The sequence below is a fragment of the Stomoxys calcitrans genome, chromosome 2 (assembly GCF_963082655.1).
Source record: "Stomoxys calcitrans chromosome 2, idStoCalc2.1, whole genome shotgun sequence".
NCBI lineage: Eukaryota > Metazoa > Arthropoda > Insecta > Diptera > Muscidae > Stomoxys > Stomoxys calcitrans.
Window position 1 is genome coordinate 78,102,755 of NC_081553.1, and position 16,105 is coordinate 78,118,859.

At 38.3% G+C, this 16,105-nt stretch overlaps 1 protein-coding gene across 1 annotated transcript in view; it reads left to right on the plus strand.

The window, feature by feature from the left end:
* The window catches only part of LOC106090424 (protein turtle homolog A), a 436,959-nt gene that overhangs the window by 260,207 nt on the left and 160,647 nt on the right, over positions 1-16,105 (plus strand). Inside the window, exons 6-7 of the mRNA XM_059362200.1 lie at positions 7,957-8,108; positions 15,746-15,890. Coding sequence (XP_059218183.1) covers positions 7,957-8,108; positions 15,746-15,890 — 297 coding nt within the window. The remainder of the gene's footprint in view (positions 1-7,956; positions 8,109-15,745; positions 15,891-16,105) is intronic.

Below are 16,105 nucleotides of genomic sequence, written 5' to 3' on the forward strand. Positions count from 1 at the left end.
CCCGAATACCTTTCATTTGAGACCCATATTGCTAGGAACGTTAAATTTGTCTGCTTAGAGGAATTATGGGGTTAGGCCGACTTCCAGGGTATCATATTCGTATTCTACTCTTCAATACCTTTCATTTGATACTCTTATTGTCCTTATCGGTCCACTTTTAATTTTGGTGGTGTTTTTTGGGGTAACGGGGGAGGGTCCGCTCCCTTCCGATATCAACAAATTATAAAGCCTATTCCTCCTTCCTGATCATATTCGTAATCTACTACCGCATGCCTTCCATTTCAGACCCATATTGCCATGATCGTCCAATAAAGCTCTTTTATGGGGTTTTGATGTTGGGGCGGCCCCCTGGTTACTTGGAACCAATTTTTGATATAAAATACATTCTCTGCTCCTGAATTCCTTTCATTTGAGTCCCATATTGTCCCGATCGGTACACTTTTATTTTTGGGCTGTACTTTAGGGTTAAAGGGGAGGGTCCTCCCCTTTCCGATATCAAAAAATTGTATAGCCTATGTTTTCTTCCAGACCAGCGTACACAATCTGTGAGAATTTCAAGGTAATCGGTTCAGCCCTTTTTGAGTCTATACGGAACAAATAAAGACAATTTCATTTTTATATACAAGAACGACAAGATTCGGTAGTTAAGTGCTTAGTTTGTCCAGTCAAAAAGTTCCCCACATCGAGAAAAGAATTGAAATTAAATTTAAAATTTTGTTCCGTTTTTATGCGAGATAATAGTGACAATGCGTTCCCAACACACTTAGACAATTTTCATTTCATGGTGCAAATAGACCAGGTTAGGTGGAAAAGAGGGTGTGGATATTAATCCGCCCCATGCCACTATGGACGTACACCTAAGCCAGCAATCGGCTTATTGTGCTCTCTAAATAATAACAACTAAAAGCGTGCCGCTGTTCCTTAGCGTAATATTCATGGACAAATTTGCAAAAGAGTTCTAAGTTCGGCCGGGCAGGACTCTTATAGAGGGTACTTCCACCATGGATCGCATTTGTAAAGTTCTTTGCGCGGTATCTCTTTATGGGCAAACAATTGGTAATGGATAAGAATTGCCATACTATTGGAGTTTATGTCGGGTTATAATCCGATTCGCGCCATACTTGGCTTGGATATTTAAAAAAAAAGTTGATCCCATTGTGCAAAATTTCAACCAAATCGGATAAGAGAAGAAGAACTTAGGAATTAAAATGGGAAGATCGGTTTGCATGGGAGCTATATCTGATTATGGTCCGATTTAGACCATATGTTAAAAGTCATAGATACAGTGACTGTGCCAAATTTCTAATTGGATAAAAGCCACGCCCTCCTGAAGCTCAAGAAGTAAAATCGGGATATCGGGTTACATGTGAGCTTTGTCAGGGTTTAGACCGAAATTTCAGCCAAATAATTGCGAATTGCGTTCTCTAGAGGCTCAAGAAGTAAAATCTTGAGATCGGTTCATATGGGAGCTATTTCAGGTTATAAACTGATTCAGACCATATTGGACACGTTTGTTAGAGATCATATAAACATCAAATATTCTAAATTAGGCTCAAGAAGTAAAATGGGGAAGTCGATTTATATGGGAGCTATGTCAGGTTTTGGGTTTATTATGGCGATTTAAACCATACTTGGATAATTCATTGAAATCGGACAAAAATTGCGCCCTCTGTAGGTTCAACAAATAAAATCTGGAGATCGGTTTATATGGGAGCTATGGGACCGATATGGCCCATTTGCAATCCCAACCGACCTACACTAATAGGTAGTATTTCAAGCGCCCTCCTTCGAAAGTAAGTGTGCTTTCCACAATCAGACAGAAAGGCGTACTGACGGACGGACGGTCATGACTAAATCGATTAAAAATGTCAATGTCAATTATGGTTGCATTTTTCATTCGTTTGCATTTTTGATGTCTTATTTTCGCGGGGTATACACCAGCAGTTCCCCTATGCATTTCGCACATTTGAACAGTGTATTAAATAGATGAATGAGGACAAGTTGATGTTGTGTTTTATAACAAGCCATGCTTGTTATGTCCTCGTTTAATCCTCTTCTTCGTGTTTTTGTTGTTTTCACTGCTCTTATTACCATCCATTGTGCTCACCCATAATATGCTGGTTTAGTCAATTTACATGTTATCTATCAGATGCCATTTCATTCATTCGTTTGGTCTTCCATTTCAACGAGGTTGGATTTGTAACGATTTTTTTCAGTTAAGCAATTTGAGTTATATAAGAACCGAAGTCTGTGGTGGATTCAGTCAAAAGTTAATTGCCAGGTCTAAATGCATAATTTCAAAAAAAATTTTAATTATATCTTTTGTATTATAAAAAGTTAAAGATAAACTTGGAGTTAAATGTATGCTGCCCCACTCCTTATACCAAAATCTTGCTAGAAGACTTTAATGTCAGAATAGAAAGGGAGAATATTGATCTGCCAATTTTGCCCATTAGCATTCCACTAAGGAATAGGGGCAAACTTCTCACATATCAATGAGTGCAGTCCGATTCAAGTTTAAGCTCAATGATAAGGGCCTCCTTTTTATAGCCGGGTTTGAACGGCGTGCCGAAGTGCGACAGAAGAGAACTTTTTAGATGGCATAGTACCTCTCAAATTTTTCCAGCACTAAGGGGGAAAACCAGGGCTGAAAAAATTTTTTTACACTCTCGCCAGGATTGATCTGACGGTCGGGAAAAATTGGAACGCCCGATAATGTGTTGAGATTTCGCTGTAGCAAAAAAATGGTAGGTAGTTGTTCATTTTATTCACAAGGCCACATGGTTCTCCCCGATCAAGAAGTGACAAAACAAGATGATCGTGATAGATAGATGGCAATTATCCTGCATTAATGATCAATCTGAGGAGCGAAACTTGATTCCGATTATTACCTTGTTGGTGAAAAGATTCGCACCCCTCTGAGAAGATTCGCACCCTGGGAGAATGAACGATGTGATATGCACATAAGCTGGGCACCAAACAGTTGCAAATTGCCTTTTTCAATTGACTGTCACCATTTCTTAATAAAGCTCTTCTTGTGCCGATGACAAAGCAGCGCAATAGCTAACCAAAGTTAAAGCCACATTAACTATTCTTAGGATACGATAGGTTAGGTAAGGTTGAGAAGAGGGTGCGGATATTTATCCGCCCCATACCAATGTAGACATACACCTAAGCAAATAATCGGTTTGTTGTGCGCTCTAAATACTGAAAAGTAACCTCGGAAAAAAATCAAAGTCTGAAATTCCGTGCTACTTACAAAATTCCAAATGGTTATCCCCACTTAAGTGCGGGTGTGTGTTAGCCACGAAAGCCGGCTAATGATATAGGAAATGCCTCACACTGAACCTCAAGTGTAATCTCAAGTATCTGATCAGAAACCTCTGGTATTCCATCCAGGCTTCCAACCGTTGCCTCGATTATACCGCTATGGTATGACCCACTCCTATCCTCTAGCCATTCTGCTATCGCACAGTGGGAGAAAATCGAAAAAAAAAAATAAAAAATATGCCGTGTGAGAAATGGTAGGGACATATCTTTGAAATTTGGAATAGATAGAGCTGAGATGTAACGGATATCGTGTGGAATATTTTACCTTTTAATGTTTCTCCCTTTCTTTTTGTAAAGCGAACATGCTGTAGATGCGTTTAAGTAAAATAAACTGTTAAAAAAATGTTTCCACCCAACAATATATGTAGCCTCCAACGCAAGTTAACTAAAAAATGCCGATTTTGAAACCATCTTTGCCCGAAGGGGTATTTGTAAATTTGTGTAAAAAAAATCGGCCAGATTTTATTTTGTGTTTTTTAAGGACACTTTTATCTGCATGTCTCCAGTATAAAGAGGGCAATGCTGGAGAATTTTTTTTTTTTTATGTTCTCGACAGAATTCGAACCCATGAGTTCAGCGTCATAGGTAAGCGTTGATTCCTCTGAGCTACGGTGACCAGATTTGGATAGATAGATACGTTTTGAACCCATAGAAACCGCAATTGTTATCCGATGTGGGTCAAATGTGGCCAATAATGTTTTTTTACTACTTCCAACAAAATAGCCAAATAGGTTTAAATCGGTCTATAAACTAATATAGCTCCCATATAAGCCGATCTCCCGATTAGCCCTCTACGGCACTAGAAGTTTAATAATACCCATCACCGAAGGATGGGGGTATATTCATTATATCCTACACCACCACTGTTGTACAGGGTTTTATAGATTTGTGCATTTGTTTGCAACGCTAAGAAGGAGAAGAGCTAGACCCATTGATAAGTATACCGATCAACTCAGAATCACTTTCTTATTCGATTTAGCCATGTCCGTCGGTCCGTCTGTGAGTCCATGTATTCTTGTAATCAAACTGCAGGTCGTATTTGTTCACGAAATTTTGCATATGTCACTTTTTTGGCCAAGGACAAATGCTATTGATTTTGAAAAAAATCGGTTCAGATTTAGATATAGCTCCCATATATATCTTTCATCCGATATGGCTTTTTAAGGCCGTAGAAGCCACAATTTTAGTCCGATCTTCACAAAATTTGGCATTGGGTATTTTATATGAGGTCTACATATGTGTGCAAAATTTCATAAAAATCGGTCCAGATTTAGATATAGCTCCCATATATATCTTTCATCGGACATGGACTTTTATGGCTGTAGAAGCCACAGTTTTAGTCCGATCTTTACAAAATTTGGCATGGTGTGTTTCATTTGAGGTCCACATATGTGTGCAAAATTTCATAAAAATCGGACCAGATTTAGATATAGCTCCAAAATACATCTTTCATCCAATTTGGCTTTTTAAGGCTGTAGAAGCCAGAATTTTGGTCCGATCTTTACATGAGACGTTTAAATTGGCTTCCAATACGTGTGCAAAATTTTATTAAAATCAGTCCTAATTTAGATATAGCTCCAATGTGTATATTTCATCCGATATGGACTTTTATGGCAGTAAAAACCACAATTTTGGTCACATCTTAATGACACATATTGGTACGACAATCTCTTTTTGACGTCCCAGTATGTGTCATTAAAATTGACACAGGTTTCGATATAACTCCCATATAATATCTCATCCGTTATGGCCTTTTAAATATGTGAAAATCCAAATCTTTTGTCCTAAGGTAAGAAAATCTTACAAGGTTCTAAATTACTATTTCAATTGGTATCCAAATTAAAGTTTGACTAGATTTCGAGAGTCATTAGGGTATTATATAGAGAGTGGTGTAGGGTATTACACAGTCGGCACCGCCTGACTTTTGCCTTTCCTTACTGGTTTTGTCATTGCGTTTGCAACACATCGAAATATCCATTTTCGACCCTATAAAGTACATAAATTCTTGATCAGCATAAAAATCGAGGACCATCTAGCCATGTCCGTCCGTCTGTCCGTCTGTCTTTTGAAATCATGCTACAGTCTTTGAAAATAGAGATATTGAGCTGAAACTTTGCACAGATTCTTTTCTTGTCCATAAGCATGTTAAGTTCGAAGATGGGCTATATCGGACTATATCTTGGTATAGTCCCCATACAGACCGATCGGCCGATTTAGGGTCTTAGGCCCATAAAAGCTACATTTATTATACGAATTTGCTGAAATTTGGGACACTGAGTTGTGATAGGCCCTTCGACACCCTTCATCAAGATCGGTCCAGATTTGGATATAGCTGCCATATAGACCGATTTCTCGATTTAAGCTTTTGGACCCATAAAAGGGTCCAAAATTTTGGTAAAATCGGATTTGTTGTCCGATTTTACCAAAATTTTGAATAGTGAGTTGTATTAGGACAGTCGACTTCCTTCTTCAATTTGGCTCAGATCTGGCCAGATTTGAATATAGCTGCCATATAGACCGATTTCTCGATTTAAGGTCTTGGACCCATAAAAGGCTCATTTATGGTCCGATTTTGTCATAATTTGGAACAGTGAGTTGTATTAGGACAGTCGACTTCCTTCTTCAACTTGGCCCAGATAGGTCCAGATTTGGATATAGCTGCCATATAGACCGATCTCCCGATTTAAGGTCTTGAGTCCTAAAAGTCGCATTTATTGTCCGATTTTGCCGAAATTTGGGACAGTGAGTTGTGTTTGGTCGTTCCTTATCCCTCTTCAATTTGGCCCAGATCGGTTCAGATTTGGATATAGCTGCCATATAGACCGATCTCACGATTTAAAGTCTTGGCCCCATTAAAGGCACTTATCACCTTGCTCAAATTTGACACAGTGACTTATGTTAGGCTTTTCGACATCCGTGTCGTATATGGTCCAGATCGGTCTTTATTTGGATATGGCTACCAAAAAGGCCAATATTTTGTTCTACAAAATTGAACAGTGACTTGTGCTTATTAAACTTCTCAATATCCCTGTCGAATTTGCTCTAATTCGGACCATACTTCGATAAATCTGCTATGGGGCATAAATTATGCATTTTTCACCGGATGATGATAAAATGACGCCTTTTTATTTGTTTTTTGCTTGAATTGACCCTTGAGGTAAGTTCATGTGTGTAAAGATCTTCATGTGTGTAAACTTGCAGAATCCAAGGCGGTGGGTTTTCAAGAGTTTAGCCAAACTTATCACGTTTCTAATTGTTCTATTTGCAAGCGTGACCTACATTAGGAAGATCTTAATGAAGTTGTCGTTGTTCTTTTATTATAATTGTTATCTTATAAGCACCTCAAACAACAACTCTTGCCAATAGCTCTTGTAGCCAGGATTGAATTTGTATTCGGACTTATTCCTGTCGATCGGTTTCATATTGCCAATAGTTCTTCGCTGAGGTATTCTAACCTTTAATTATACCCTTTGCCATAGGATGGGTGTATGCTACATTAGTCATGCCAAACGTTTAGTCATTTAGAACTCAGCAATAATACGATTAGAAGTGTTATGTGATGAGACCACATTAGTCGACTTAACCTATTGAACATTTTCAATAGTCCCTGCTTTGATAGTTAAACTATTTGCCTGTTTAAATTGCTGCTGGCAAATCATAAACACTCTAATTGTGGTTCAATTTTGTCAACGTAGTTGAAAATGCCACAAATTTGTTTATCGTTATGAAAATTATCGCCGTCCTCGTGTTATGATTTGCAAATATCAGCGGTTGCAGGCATGTTGCATGTTACCAAATGCCCGGAAACCAGTGAAATGTTATCAATTCCTCGAAATGTTTACAAAATAAATAAACATTTTGTTAATCTCCTCTGGCCAATTAACTACCATTGCACACACACTAACCAGCATGCATGTCTGCACTTCTCATTTATTGTCTATTGACCTCTGCGCCCGATGACCCCATTTTTAATGCTTTTGCTGCAGACAACGGAATTCTCTTGAAATCGCGTGGCATTTAAACTTATTTTTGCAAAGTTACTCTAAGCCATGCCAAAGAGTATAAGAGTGGTATTTATTGTACATAGTCATAGTTGTTGTTGTAATTGTTATTGCTGTTGTTTCGTATCTATTCTTCATTGTTTGCTGTGCGTGTTGATGTTAAAGTTTAAGTGTCAACATTCAGACATTTCATGTTTACATAGATTTATTATTTCATCTGTTACTGTAGAAGGAACTGCACAACATTGAATGAGCACAGAGACAGAATTTGTGCTTGGGGGAGGGAAAAGATGAAAATGAATAACAAGGAATACAAGGAGATATTGTGTTTTGGTTTGCAATGATGCCACACAGTTTAATCAAGGATTTTTAATCATTTGTGTTGTGTTTAAAATATTTTTCAGACTAGATTTAGGAAGCTAAAGCATAAACTCGAAGGAAAATTTGATCCAAAACAAATTAAAGATTTTTTTTAATTATTTCTATTTTGTAGAACATGTATGAGAAATATTACAATTTAAGTTTCGCCTTTTTTTAGTTTTTTTTTCTTATTTTTCTTAAATGCCTTTCATATAACTTTCTCTAAACTAATTAATTTTTTGGTTTAATTTATTTCTCTCTGCAGTGAAACCAATTGCTGTGCACATCATGACAAAGGATAGATTTGTTTCAGCCGATCGCACCTATGATATTGAATGCAAGTCATCTGGTTCAAAACCACAAGCCATCATCACCTGGTGGAAGGGCAATAAACAATTGAAAAAGTTAACAAAAAACGTAAGTTAAACATCACATAACTGAACTCAGTTCTATCTTAAAGCAAAAAAAAAAAAACACCTAAAGCAACAAAAAACTTGCAAAAAAACGAAACTCTTCAACAGTAATGTCACCAATTATACATTGACACCAATCCATTCAAAAGCACACGAACACACACACACATACATGCAGGCACCGCAAACCTCTTATGCCATAGCAAAGCCATTAAAATGTATGTTCGTTTAAGTTAAAAGCAGCTGATGACATTAAAGAGGTCATTCATGTAAAATGTGCATGAAAAGCAAGCATTTAAAAACAAGAGCAACAACAAAAACAACGATGACGACGACCAACTGAGTAGTGGACACTCATAAAAATGACCCACATTAAGGATATCCAACAAGCATACTTAACCACATACAATCACACACACACATACACACACATACAGAGACAACATGCATTTTACACATACTACTAAAGGGTGATTTTTTTGAGGTTAGGATTTTCATGCATTAGTATTTGACAGATCACGTGGGATTTCAGACATGGTGTCAAAGAGAAAGATGCTCAGTATGCTTTGACATTTCATCATGAATAGACTTACTAACGAGCAACGCTTGCAAATCATTGAATTTTATTACCAAAATCAGTGTTCGGTTCGAAATGTGTTCAAATTTTGACAAATTTTGTTCAGCGATGAGGCTCATTTCTGGTTGAATGGCTACATAAATAAGCAAAATTGCCGCATTTGGAGTGAAGAGCAACCAGAAGCCGTTCAAGAACTGCCCATGCATCCCGAAAAATGCACTGTTTGGTGTGGTTTGTACGCTGGTGGAATCATTGGACCGTATTTTTTCAAAGATGCTGTTGGACGCAACGTTACGGTGAATGAACACATTTCGAACCGAACACTGATTTTGGTAATAAAATTCAATGATTTGCAACCGTTGCTCGTTAGTAAGTCTATTCATGATGAAATGTCAAAGCATACTGAGCATCTTTCTCTTTGACACCATGTCTGAAATCCCACGTGATCTGTCAAATACTAATGCATGAAAATCCTAACCTCAAAAAAATCACCCTTTACTACCCAGCAAAAAAGCTTTTCGATAGATTGCTGTAGAAAGCCATTGCATTAAAGATTTCCTAGAAATTTTGGAAGCATTTTTCCTAGGAAATTTTGTAAGCATTTCATTTCTATAGGTAATTTAGACCAAATTTCATTTCTATAAGAAATTTTGTCCAAAGTTATTTTTGAAGAAAATATTTTGTAAACTTAATTTCAAAGGAAGTTTTAAAAAAATGTGTTTCTAAGCAAATTTCATCAAAATTTAATTTTTAAAAGAAATTTATTCAAAATTTCATATCTAAGAAATTTTTATACCCACCACCATAGGATGGAGGATACTAACCTAGTCATTCCGTTTGTAACACCTCGAAATAATGAACTGACCCCATGAAGTTATATATATTCTGGATCGTCTCGACTTTCTGATTCGATCTAGTCATGTACGTCCGTCCGCCTGTCGAAATCACGATAGCGGTCAAAGGTGTAAAGCTTGCCGCTTGAAATTTTGCACAGATAGTTTATATTAATAGGAGGTCACCGTAGCGCAGAGGTTAACATGTCCGCCTATGACGCTAAAAGCCTGGGTTCGAATCCTGGCGAGACCATCAGAAAAAAATTTTCAGCGGTGGTTTTCCCCTCCTAATGCTGGCAACATTTGTGAGGTACAATGCCATGTAAAACTGCTCTCCAAAGAGGTGTCGCACTGCGGCACGCCGTTCGGACTCGGCTTTAAAAAGGAGGCCCCTTATCATTGAGCTTAAAACTTGAATCGGACTGCACTCATTGATATGTGAGACGTTTGCCCCTATTCCTTAGTGGAATGTTCAAGGGAAAAATTTGCAATTTTATATCAGGCTATTGAGCGATTTGGATCAGTTGAGCCCTCTTGAGGCTCAAGAAGTAAAATTGGGAAATCTGTTGGTATTACAACTATATCAAAACATTTACCGATTTGTTCAATTTACAATCCCAACCCTTATAAGAAGTATTTAGATAAAATTTCAAGACCCTAGCTTTAGTAATTTTGAAAGTTTGTGACAGACACATGGATAGGCAGACGGGCGTGTCTAAATCGACTTGGAATGCCAACACGAATTAATATACACTGTTAGGTCAAAGGACTCCTTAACTGCAGCTTCTTCATTCAGTCTGCTCGTGGTAACGCAGTCTGGTCCATATATTTATCGAATATTGTTCTCTCAAACACTCCTAGCACTACCTGATATGCTTCCGCACTACCTTATATGTGGCCGCACTACCTGATATGCATCCTCACTTGTGTACATGTTCCTTTTCTATCTGCAGAAAAGACGTTTCTCTACTCTGCTTTTTCTTTCATTACCTCTCTTTAACCCGGCTTTTGGGTTTCTGGGGGAAGGTTTTCGGTACCCAATTAGAGATTCCGCATTATTTTCTATGGATTGGCTAATGGTTTGCTATTGCACCGTTATATAATTTGGAAAAGGAGTGCTTGATAAACAGTTGGGCCAGTCGAAGGGAGTAAGCCATTGCTTTCTGTTTCGTTTGCAGCTTTTCGACATCCAGCTTCCATGTAGTGTCGGATCGTACGTTTCTCCCTTCGCCTACACGGTTGCGAATCTTTGCTGCAACAAGGTAGTGATCAGAATAAATGTTAGCTCCTCGATCGTACGTCTAACACGTTGATTAGAAGCCTTTCATCTATCACGTCATGTTTCTGATCTGATCGGGGGACCATATAATTCCCCTGATCAGATCGGAGGACCATATGGCGGTGTAAAACCTTCGATGTTGGAATCTGGTGCTATTAACTACCATGCTATTTGTCGTGGCGAAGGGAGTAAGCCATTGCTTTCTGTTTCGTTTGCAGCTTTTCGACATCCAGCTTCCATGCAGTGTAAGATCGTACGTTTCTCACTGCGCCTACACAGTTGCGAATCTTTGCTGCAACAAGGTAGTGATCAGAATAAATATTAGCTCCACGATCGTACGTCTTACACGCTGATTGGAAGCCTTTCATCTATCACATCATGTTTCTGATCTCATCGGGGGACCATATAATCCCCCTGATCAGATCGGACCATATGGCGGTGTAAAACCTTCGATGTTGGAATCTGGTGCTATTAACTACCATGCAATTTGTTGTGGCGAAATCTATTAGCCTTCATCCATTATTAGAAGTTTTAATAACATGGCAGTGCAGCGGTCGTATTCTCTCTATAGGCACTCGTGGAAAATATCTTTATCAGTTCTTGTAAAATTAATTTTTCGTGTAATGGCAGTTTTAATACAGTGCATCATTGCTCAGTGCTTCCTGTACAATCAAAAAAAAAAAAAAATAGATGAAGTTAACTTGAAACAATCCTCAGTGGTATCATAAGTCCAGCATGACCGGGTTTACTAAATTGAATCGTAAAATTTTTAAATTCGAATTTCTGTATTTAAGAAGTTTTTAATTTTTGTGTGTATGTAGTGTTTTGACCTCATCGGTCAATAACCCTATGTAGCCCTCACATAAACCGATTTCCAAATTCCACTTCGTGAGCAATTTCAATACGATTTTGCTGAAAACAGAAAACTGAGTTCAGAAAGCGATTTCTTATGACTTTCAACATCCTCGGTGAATATGGCCGAAATTGGTCTATAACTACATAAAGCTTCCACATAAAACGATATCTCCATTTGACTTCTTGAGCCCCTTAAAGGTGATCCGATTTGGCTAAAACTTCACACATAGTTGTTTGATAGATTTCTTTAGACTCTGGGGGATTCTACTCTGGCGGATTCTAATATTCTACAATTTGGCTTATCCCAAAATTCGAATATTCGATTTGTATTTTATAATAAGACTAGCCGAACCGGGCCCGCTCCGTTGCGCCTTCTTTTACTCTGTTATATCTTTTAAGTGTAGGGACACTTTTCTCAGAATGTGGATATCGAATTCGTGCCACTGCAGCCTATGTCTGCCTATGACGCTGAACCCCTGCGGTCGAATCCTGGTGGTTATCCCCTCTTAATGCTGGTAATATTTGCGAGAACCATGCCCTGCATGGTCATGTAAAAAATTGTTCCCAAAGAGGTGACGCACTGCGGCACTCTGTTCAGACTCGGCTATAAAAAGGTTCCTTTTCATCGAGTTTGGTGGGTGTTTTGGGGATGGGGCGGCCACCGGCACTTTGCCTTAAAAATAGATATTAAATTCGTTCTTTACTCCCAAATAACGTTGATTTCAGCTCCATATTATCATAGTCGGAAATCAAGTTCAGTTTAGAGGATGCTTTAGGGCGTACCCCCAAACAGTTGGCTCCAAAATTGGGTATCAAATTAGTTTTCTGCTCTCAAATACCTTTCATATCCCATAGTCCCATATTGTCATAATAGGTCAGTTAACCCTTTTGAAGTATTCTTAGGAGGGAAAGTGTCACCTAGACTTGAACACAAATTTTAATGTCATATTCCTAATCTACTCTTAAAGACTCATTTGAATCCCATATAGCCATGTCCCACATTGACATGAATGTCGAATATATCTGTTTAGAGGAGCTTTGAGGTTGGGACGGCTCAATGGGTACTTGGACCCAAATTTTAATGCGATATTCGTTTTCTTATCTTCAATACCTTTCATTTGATGCCCATATTGTGCCACACAAAATTTTTGGTTTTGTACGACGTTTTTGGTGTAATGAGTAGGGTCGACCCTCATCTGATATCAAAAACTTATATAGCCTATATTTCCTTGCAGGCAAACCTACAAAATCTGTGAAAATTTTGAGAAAATCGGTTCTGCCGTTTTTGAGTCAATACGGAACAAACCGGGTTCCATATAGTCATGATTGGTTCATATGCCCATTTGAGCCGTTTTTTGAGGGGTGGGGTGAACTCCTATACTTCGATCTAAATTTGTATGCCATATTCGTTATCTACTCCCGAATACATTTCATTTGAGCTCCATATTGACATGAACGTGCAATATATCTATTTGGTGGAGTTTTGGGGTTGGGGCGGCCCGATGGATACTTGAACTAAAATTTTAATACCATATTCTACATTGTCCCTATCGGTCCATTTTTAATTTTGGCTGGTGTTTTGGCATAAGGGGGAGGGTCCGCCCCCCTTCCGATATCAAAAAATTATATAGCCTATGTTTCCTTCCAGGCCTACCCACATAATCTGTGAAAATTCTAGGTTATCAGTTAAGACGTTTTTGAGTCTATGCGGAACAACCACAAATTGATTTTTTATAAATAAGAAGATATTTTTCTTCCAAAGACCTTTCATTTTGATCCCATATTGTTCGGGTCGAGCAGTTAGTCCGTTTTATGGGGTTTGATTCGGATAGCTCGCACGAGCCCTGGCCTTCCTTTTAAGTCCCACAGTGCATTGAATGACCTTTTTATTAATTTGGACGGTTTTTGGGGTAGGTTTCCTCCAAACTCCTAAGGTCAAATTTTGTATTCTACTTCCAAATACCGTTCATTTGAGTAGCGTATCGATATGTTCATTAAAAGGTTTTTTGGAGACTGGGCAGCCTTCTTATACCTTTCCAATTAACTTCAGCATTACCCAAGTCGGGTTACTATTTTATTCCGTGGATTTCTAGGTAGGGGGAATTTTGAGAGAAGGATCGGCCTCTCTTAGACTTTGTGCAAAATTATGTGCCAAATTTGTAATGAACACTCAAATACTTTTTTTTTAATTGTCCCGATCGGCTTTCATTTCCGTTGGAGAGGTTTTTGGAGTGGGTCGGCTAAGCAGACACTTGGTACAAAATATTGATTAAATTTCGTATACTTCTTTCAAATAACCCCTATTTTTCCGTGTTTGTATTGCAAGGGGAAGGGTCCGACTCTGTTTTAGACTTACTTGTGAGGTAAGGGATAGGATCCTCCCCCTTTCAATATCAAGATATAGTTTATTATCTCTTCCAGACTTGCTTACACAATATATGAAAATTTCAAGAAAATCAGCTTAGTTGTTCTCGAGCCGATAGGAAACAAACACTTAATGACTTTCATAAATAAATTATTCTAAAATGTCCATCATTTTGATTTATTATACACTCCACCATAAGATGGGGGGTATACTAATTTCGTCATTCTGTTTGTAACTACTCGAAATATTCGTCTGAGACCCCATAAAGTATATATATTCTTGATCGTCGCGACATTTTATGTCGATCCAGCCATGTCCGTCCGTCTGTCCGTCCGTCCGTCCGTCCGTCCGTCTGTCTGTCGAAAGCACGCTAACTTCCGAAGGAGTAAAGCTAGCCGCTTGAAATTCTGCACAAATACTTCTTATTAGTGTAGGTCGGTTGGTATTGTAAATGGACCATATCGGTCCATGTTTTGATATAGCTGCCATATAAACCGATCTTGGGTCTTGACTTCTTGAGCCTCTAAAGTGCGCAATTCTTATCCGATTGGAATGAAATTTTGCACGACGTGTTTTGCTATGATATCCAACAACTGTGCCAAGTATAGTTCAAATCAGCCCATAACCTGATATAGCTGCCATATAAACCGATCTTGGGTCTTGACTTCTTGAGCCTCTAGCGTGCGCAATTCTTATCCGATCAGAATAAAATTTTGCACGACGTGTTTTGTTATGATATCCAACAACTGTGCCAAGTATGGTTCAAATGGGTCCATAACCTGATATAGCTGCCATATGAACCGATCTTGGGTCTTGACTTCTTGAGCCTCTAAAGTGCGCAATTCTTATCCGATTGGAATGACATTTTGCACGACGTGTTTTGCTATGATATCCAACAACTGTGCCAAGTATGGTTCAAATCGGTCCATAACCCGATATAGCTGCCATATAAACCGTTCTTGGGTCTTGACTTCTTGAGCCTCTAGAGTGCGCAATTCTTATCCGATTGAAATGAAATTTTGCACGACGTGTTTTTTTATGATACCCAACAACTGTGCCAAGTATGGTTTAAATCGGTCCATAACCTGATATAGCTGCCATATAAACCGATCTTGGGTCTTGACTTCTTGAGCCTCTAGAGGGCGCAATTCTTATCCGATTGGAATGGAATTTTGCACGAAGTATTTTGTTATGATATCCAACAACTGTGCCAAGTATGGTTGAAATCGGTCCATAACCTGATATAGCTGTCATATAAACAGATCTGGGGATTTGACTTCTTGAGCTTCTAGAGGGCGCAATTCCTATCCGATTTGGCTGAAATTTTGCATGACGTATTTTATTTTTACTTTCAATAACTATGTCAAATAAGGTTCAAATCGGTTCATAACCTGATATTTTACTTCGTGAGCCCCAATGGGCGCAATTCTTATACGAATTGGCTGAAATTTTACACAGGTCTCCAACATATAATTTAATTGTTGTCCGAACCGGACCATATCTTGATATCGTTTTAATAGCAGAGCAACTCTTTTCTTATATCCTTTTTTGCCTAAGAAGAGATGCCGGGAAAAGAACTCGACAAATGTGATCCATGGTGGAGGGTATATAAGATTCGGCCCGGCCGAACTTAGCACGCTTTTACTTGTTTTTTTTTTTTTTTTCTTAATAAAAATTTGTTTAATTTTTGTTCTCCCTTTTCTCTCTTTTTTTCTTCCATGATATTCGACAGTTTAATGAACCCGACAATCAATCCTTAAGCATATTAACATTCACGCCTACCCGAGAAGACGATGGCAAATATTTGACATGCCGAGCGGAAAACCAATACATTGAGGGCAGTGCTATTGAGGATAAATGGCGTCTGGTTGTACACTGTAAGTATGAAAAGGAAATATTCCACAAGCATGCAAACACAAATACTAGCTCATTTGTATTTACAAAACATTTATAATACATTCAAGGAAATTAACATTGAATCACTTGGTGATTGTGGACATTTATTGTGACAGCCTTGCCGCAATCCATCAATTAGGATTTGAAAATAAATGACTTTCTATATTACTTAGACCATGAATGTTAGAGCGATAGC